Source organism: Penaeus vannamei, chromosome 39 (assembly GCF_042767895.1).
Source record: "Penaeus vannamei isolate JL-2024 chromosome 39, ASM4276789v1, whole genome shotgun sequence".
In the NCBI taxonomy this organism is placed as follows: Eukaryota; Metazoa; Arthropoda; class Malacostraca; order Decapoda; family Penaeidae; genus Penaeus; species Penaeus vannamei.
The window spans coordinates 2,241,754-2,249,340 of NC_091587.1; the positions used below are offsets into that span (position 1 = coordinate 2,241,754).

At 38.4% G+C, this 7,587-nt stretch overlaps 1 protein-coding gene across 1 annotated transcript in view; it reads left to right on the forward strand.

Annotated features, from left to right (window-relative positions):
• The window catches only part of LOC138859954 (uncharacterized), a 71,546-nt gene extending 64,612 nt beyond the window's left edge, over window positions 1–6,934 (forward strand). Inside the window, exon 2 of the mRNA XM_070116470.1 lies at window positions 6,280–6,934. Within this exon, the coding sequence (XP_069972571.1) occupies window positions 6,280–6,934 (655 nt within the window). The remainder of the gene's footprint in view (window positions 1–6,279) is intronic.
• Window positions 6,935–7,587: the final 653 nt, after the last annotated feature.

Here is a 7,587-nt window from a genome sequence, read left to right on the forward strand (position 1 = left end):
GAGGGAGGATAGGAAAGGGAAGGGAAGGAAGAGAGGAAGGGGGAGAGGTGAGAAAGAGATGAAGAGAGACGGAGAAAAGGGAAGGGGGATAGAGGGGGAATTCGGAGAGAGAGAGAGACAGAGACAGACAGACAAGAACCAGACAGAGAGAAACACAGACACACACACACACACACACACACACACACACACACACACACACACACACACACATAGCCAGACAGACAAAGACAGCAAGAGAGAGAGAGAGAGAGAGAGAGAGAGAGAGAGAGAGAGAGAGACAGAGACAGAGACAAAGAGAAAGAGGCAGAGACAGAGACAAAGAGACAGAGACAGACAGAAAGAGAAAGAGACAGACAGACATAGACAGACATAGCCAGCCAGACAAAGACAGCAAGAGAGAGAGAGAGAGAGAGAGAGAAAGAATGGGCCAGGAATGCGTACATATAGCCTTACATCCATCTCCGAGACGCACCCGAGTGAAATACACAGCACCAGAATGTATCAACCGGCCTCCCACAGCGCCGGGTGTGCGAACAAAAGAAAAAAAGAAACATGAAATTCAAATAAAACCTTTAAAAAAAGAACATGAAATACAAATAAAACCTTTAAAACAAAAATTGAAATACAAATAAAACCTTTAAAACAAAATTTGAAATACAAATAAAACCTATAAAACAAAAATTGAAATACAAGTAAAACCTTAATAACAAAAACTGAAATACAAGTAAAACCTTTAAAACAAAAATTGAAATACAAATAAAACCTTTAAAACAAAAATTGAAATACAAATAAAACCTTTAAAACAAAAGTTGAAATACAAATAAAACCTTTAAAACCAAAACTGAAATACAAATAAAACCTTTAAAACAAAAATTGAAATACAAATAAAACCTTTAAAACAAAAATTGAAATACAAATAAAACCTTTAAAACAAAAATTGAAATACAAATAAAACCTTTAAAACAAAAATTGAAATACAAATAAAACCTTTAAAACAAAAATTGAAATACAAATAAAACCTTTAAAACAAAAATTGAAATACAAATAAAACCTTTAAGCCAAAAACTGAAATGTAAATAAAACCTTTAAAACAAAATTTGAAATATAAATAAAACCTTTAAAACAAAAATTGAAATACAAATAAAACCTTTAAAACAAAAACAGAAATGTAAATAAAACCTTGTAAACAAAAATTGAAATGTAAATAAAACCTTTAAAACAAAAAACTGAAATACAAATAAAACCTTTAAAACAAAAATTGAAATACAAATAAAACCTTTAAAACAAAAGTTGAAATACAAATAAAACCTTTAAAACAAAAAATTGAAATACAAATAAAACCTTTAAAACAAAAACAGAAATGTAAATAAAACCTTTAAAACAAAAATTGAAATACAAATAAAACCTTTAAAACAAAAAATTGAAATACAAATAAAACCTTTAAAACAAAAATTGAAATACAAATAAAACCTTTAAAACAAAAACAGAAATGTAAATAAAACCTTTAAAACAAAAATTGAAATGTAAATAAAACCTTTAAAACAAAAATTGAAATGTAAATAAAACCTTTAAAACAAAAATTGAAATGTAAATAAAACCTTTAAAACAAAAAACTGAAATACAAATAAAACCTTTAAAACAAAAATTGAAATACAAATAAAACCTTTAAAACAAAAATTGAAATACAAATAAAACCTTTAAAACAAAAATTGAAATACAAATAAAACCTTTAAAACAAAAGTTGAAATACAAATAAAACCTTTAAAACCAAAACTGAAATACAAATAAAACCTTTAAAACAAAAATTGAAATACAAATAAAACATTTAAAACAAAAATTGAAATACAAATAAAACCTTTAAAACAAAAATTGAAATACAAATAAAACCTTTAAAACAAAAATTGAAATACAAATAAAACCTTTAAAACAAAAATTGAAATACAAATAAAACCTTTAAAACAAAAATTGAAATACAAATAAAACCTTTAAGCCAAAAACTGAAATGTAAATAAAACCTTCAAAACAAAAACTGAAATACAAATAAAACCTTTAAAACCAAAACTGAAATACAAATAAAACCTTTAAAACAAAAACTGAAATACAAATAAAACCTTTAAAACAAAATTTGAAATATAAATAAAACCTTTAAAACAAAAATTGAAATACAAATAAAACCTTTAAAACAAAAACAGAAATGTAAATAAAACCTTGTAAACAAAAATTGAAATGTAAATAAAACCTTTAAAACAAAAAACTGAAATACAAATAAAACCTTTAAAACAAAAATTGAAATACAAATAAAACCTTTAAAACAAAAGTTGAAATACAAATAAAACCTTTAAAACAAAAAATTGAAATACAAATAAAACCTTTAAAACAAAAATTGAAATACAAATAAAACCTTTAAAACAAATACAGAAATGTAAATAAAACCTTTAAAACAAAAATTGAAATGTAAATAAAACCTTGAAAACAAAAATTGAAATGTAAATAAAACCTTTAAAACAAAAAACTGAAATACAAATAAAACCTTTAAAACAAAAATTGAAATACAAATAAAACCTTTAAAACAAAATTTGAAATACAAATAAAACCTTTAAAACAAAAACAGAAATACAAATAAAACCTTTAAAACAAAAATTGAAATACAAATAAAACCTTTAAAACAAAAATTAAAATACAAATAAAACCTTTAAAACAAAAATTGAAATACAAATAAAACCTTTAAAACAAACACTGAAATGTAAATAAAATGTTTAAAACAAGAACTAACATGCAAATAAAAAATTTAAAACAAAAATTGGAATGTAAATAAAACGTCTAAAAACAAAACATTAGATGTGAATAAAATGTTTAAAACAAATAATAAAATGTAAATAAAATGTTTAAAACGAAAATTTAAAAGCAACTGAAATGTTCTTTTTTATTCAAATGTAAATAAAAACAATAAAAACTCGGTATATAAATAAAAAAGTAAAAAATCAAAGGACCCTTTCGAGGGAAAAATTATTTCGGTTATAAAACAACCCATAAACGTGAACGAAAAGAAGAGAAACATATTCCAAAATTAGGACGAGTCACGAACAGACAAAACAAGCGAGGAAAAAAAGGAAAGAAAAAAAAGGACAAACCGCGGGAAAAAAATCAAAACAAAACGTGAAAAAAGAAATCTAAGGAAAAATTACTAACATGCAACTCCCCCCCAAAAAAAACAATAAATACAAAAATAAAATAGCAACAAAAACGAAATAAAACTGAAGAGGAAACACACACCCACAAACAGACACACACACACACACACACACACACACACAAACCCAAACCCACACCCACACCCACACCCACACCCACACCCACCCACACCCACACACCCACCCACACCCACACCCATACAAACACACACACCCACACACACACACACGTCCCCCCCCCCCCCCCCCCCAAAAACACACACGCACACACACGTCCCCCCCCACACACCCCCACCCCCCCACACACGTCCCCCCCCCCCCCACCCAAATAATCTTTAAAAACCGTGAGGGACCAAAATTGCACCCTTTCCTCAGGCGACGCCGACCCTCGCAACCCTCGCAATTAAACGTAAACTTCATTATTAAACTTCTTGATCTCGCGCACTTACCACCACTTGGCGTGATGGACGAGATGATGACTGACGCTGCTGATGGTGATGCTGATGATGGTGGTGATGGTGGTGATGCTGATAACGAGAAAAGGAGGGTGTTGGGAGGGTGGGGGTGGGTGGGTGTTAGTGTTGACGATGGTGGTGATGATAGCGTGAAAAAGGAGGCTATGGTGGTGGTGGTGGTGTTGGTGGTGATGGTGGTGATGCTGATAACGAGAGGAGGGTGTTGGGGGGGGTGGGGAGGGGTTAGTGTTGACGATGGTGGTGATGATAACGTGAAAAAGGAGGCTATAGTGGTGGTGGTGGTGGTGGTGGTGGTGATGATGATGATGATGATGATGATGATGATGATGATGATGATGATGATGATGATGATGATGATGATGATGATGATGATGATGATGATAGCGGTGATGATGATTACAAGATTTATATGTACCACCATTGATTCTATGTTTAACTTGTATTTATTTGTACTGTAAAATCACTATGTATATAATAAGAATAACCATTGTAGCAAATGGAATAAGGTATTTTGAACTGAACTGAATTGAATTGAATTGATTACCGGTGATGATGATGATAACGTGAAAAGGAGGAAATTCGTTAAAAACATCATGATGAGAATACTGATGATGACAAAAATGACAATTGATGACTGCATATCATGATAACGACGATAGTGATCATAACTCATAACAATACTTATGCTGATAATGATAATGATGATGATAGATGACGATGACGACGACGAATAGAAATAAGAATAAGTTGGCAACGGATTCTACGGCGCTGACTGATGGTGCCGGTCATGGTGTCCCTCGCTATAGCGGATACACCTTATGATGGGGCTGGCGATGCTGACAACCACGCAATGAATACACTTACACCGACAGCAGCAGCAAAAATAATAATAAAAAATAAATAAATAAATAAATAAAAGATAATAAAATAATAAAAATAAAAAAATAGGAAAAAATATATATAAAATAATAAAAAATAGGAAAAAATATATAAAATAATTAAAAAATAAAGAAATATATATAAAATAATTAAAAAATGGAAAAAAAACATATAAAGTAATACAAAATTGAAAAAAAGAATAAACGATAAAAAAAATAGAAAATGAATGAATAAATAAAAATGGTGGTAAATATGATGACAAGGTACAGACAGCAACACGATAAAACCGAAGAGAAAGGCCACGAGGCAACTGTCACACTACATCTGAACAATGCAAGTAAGAATAAGGACCGAACGTGCGGTAAGGAAGGAAGGAAGAAGAAGAAGAATAGGAAAAGAAAGAAGAAGAAAAAGAAGAAGAATAGGAAGAGAAAGAAGAAGAATAGGAAGAGAAAGAAGTAGAAGATAAAGAAGTAGAAGAAGAATAGGAAGATAAAGAAGTAGAAGAAGAATAGGAAAAGAAGAAGAAGAAGAAGAATAGGAAGAGAAAAAAAACGAAAAAGAAAAAGAAAAGAAAAGAAAAAAAAAGAAAATCATAAAACACCCCGCACTGCAAGAGGGGGGTCCGCCCAGTGCAACAATGCAACAACAGCAGCCGGGAAACTTGTAGATGCCCAGGATACACACTTAAGGGTACAGAAGTCTAGGCCATATGTCTTGTCACTCGCCCTGCCCAGCCCACCCAGACCCACCCCGCCCACCCCTTACCTAGACGAAACCACACGCCCATGTGAGTGTGTCCCCAGACATCCGCATGAACAGTTGCGTTCGAGACAAAAAAAAAAGTACAAGGAGAGGAGGAGGAGGAGGAGATAGAGTAGGGGGAGGGGGAGGGAGTAGGAGGAATAAATGTATAAACATATATATAATGTAAGTATTTTTCCCTTAATCATGATGTATGACGCTCTGCTTGTGGGTGAAAAGGCCAAAACGTCCCCTTGCCCCTCCCTCTCCCCCTGCCCGTCCCTCTCCCATTTCCTCCCCCTCCCCCTCCCCGCCCCCACCATCCTCCCCTCCCCTGGGGTGAACGGAGAGCTCAGGTTCTGCGCCATTCCCCCAGGGGATACTCAACGAGGGGGAGGATCCGCCCACGAGCCCACGCGACTCGCAGCAGGCGAGGCGTGCATGCATGGGCGCGGAGCACGATGCACTCCGGCCGAGAGGTGTGCTTGTCAACTCTGATATTTCCTTCCGCTCTCGCACTCATGCTCCTTCCTTAACGGCGCGTCTCCCCTCGCTGCTCCAACTTCATTGTCTCCCCTCGGTCCCTTCCCCGCGTCTCCCCTCGCTGCTCCAACTGCATTACCTCCACTCGGTCCCTTCCCGCGGGACGCTTGGCGGAGTCCCTCTCGAGATCTGTGCGTCGTGGCGGAACGATCACTTCCCGTGATAGGAAGGCCTCGTTCAAGGCTTTTGTGTGTGTGCGCGTGTGTGTGTGTGTGTGTGTGTGTGTGTGTGTGTGTGTGTGTGTGTGTGTGTGTGTGTGTGTGTGTGTGTGTGTGTGTGTGTGTTTGAGGGAGTGTGTGTGTGTGTGTGTGTGTGCGTGTGTGTGCGTGCGCGTGTGCACGCGTGCGGGGGCCGTGTTCGTGCGTGCGTGCGTTCTAAGGGAGAGGCCGGCATCTGAACCCCCCCCCGGCAGCGCCCTCGATACCCCCCCCCCTCCGCCCTAGCGTCGAGAGCGTCCGCGCCGCCCGTGTCTTCGCCGCGCCGCCCGTGTCCCGCGGCCGCCGCCCCCCCATCCCTCTCCATCATCCGCGAGTGGCAGGAACCTTCGTCTTCGTACCTTCTTCAACAAGCTCCCAGCGTCTCCAGCCGCGCGACCGTGCCCCATCGCCCCCCCACCCCCTCCCCCCCCTCCGCACCCCCAGCACCTTAAATCCGTGTCTTACCGGAGCGGACGTCGGGATCCGGGCCGACGCCCAGCCCTTTTGGGGCACCTGGCCCAGCCACGGCCGGACAGACGGCGCCCCGACCGTCCCGACACAGGCCGACCAGCCCGACCGCCCCGACACAGCCCGACCGTCCCGACACAGCCCGACACAGGCCGACCAGCCCGACCGCCCCGACACAGCCCGACCAGCCCGACCGTCCCGACACAGACCGACCGTCCCGTTCCCGACACAGCCCGATACAGGCCGACCGTCCCGACCGTCCCGACACAGCCCGACCGCCCCGACCCAGCCCGACCGTCCCCGTCCCGACCCGCCACCCGGCTCGGGCGCAGGGCAGGAGCGACCGACACCCGCCTCGAAGCGGTCGCCCCCCGAACAGAACGGCCGGCCCTTCGAGCGAGTCGAACGCCACGGAAGGGACGCTCTGCTCTGACCTGGGACATCAGATATCAAGTCTGCAGGCATTTTCTCGAGTTCCTCAGACCTTTCTTCTTCTCCTTCTTCTTCTTCTTCTTCTACTACTTCTACTACTTCTACTACTTCTACTACTTCTACTTCTACTTCTACCTCTTCTTCTTCTACTACTTCTTCTTCATCTTTTTCTTCTTCCTCTTTTTCTTCACCCTATCCCTCTCCTTCTCCTCCTCCTTCTTCCTCATTTCCTTTAATAAACAAAAAAACTTCCTCCCTCGCAAAGTCCATTCGCGCGATTGGCAGGGACCCGTCATTCTGTTCTAAACGCCAATCACAAATAATTAGCTCGCGTCAATGATCGCCCGGTGGACGAATCCCCGATGGCACACGGAACGGAAATACAAATGACTGAATCGACAAAAAAAGAAAAAAAAAACTAAAAAAACGACAGATAAAAAACGCGAAAATGCTAAAACATAATGAACGGAAATACAAATGACTGAGTCGACAAAAAAAAAAATAATAATAATAATAAATAAATAATAAACGCTAAAAAGGCGACAGAAAAAACGCGAAAATGCTAAAACATAAAGAACATGGCACATGGAACGGAAATACAATTGACTGAATCGACAAAAAATAAATAAATAAAATAAATAAATAAATAAAAGC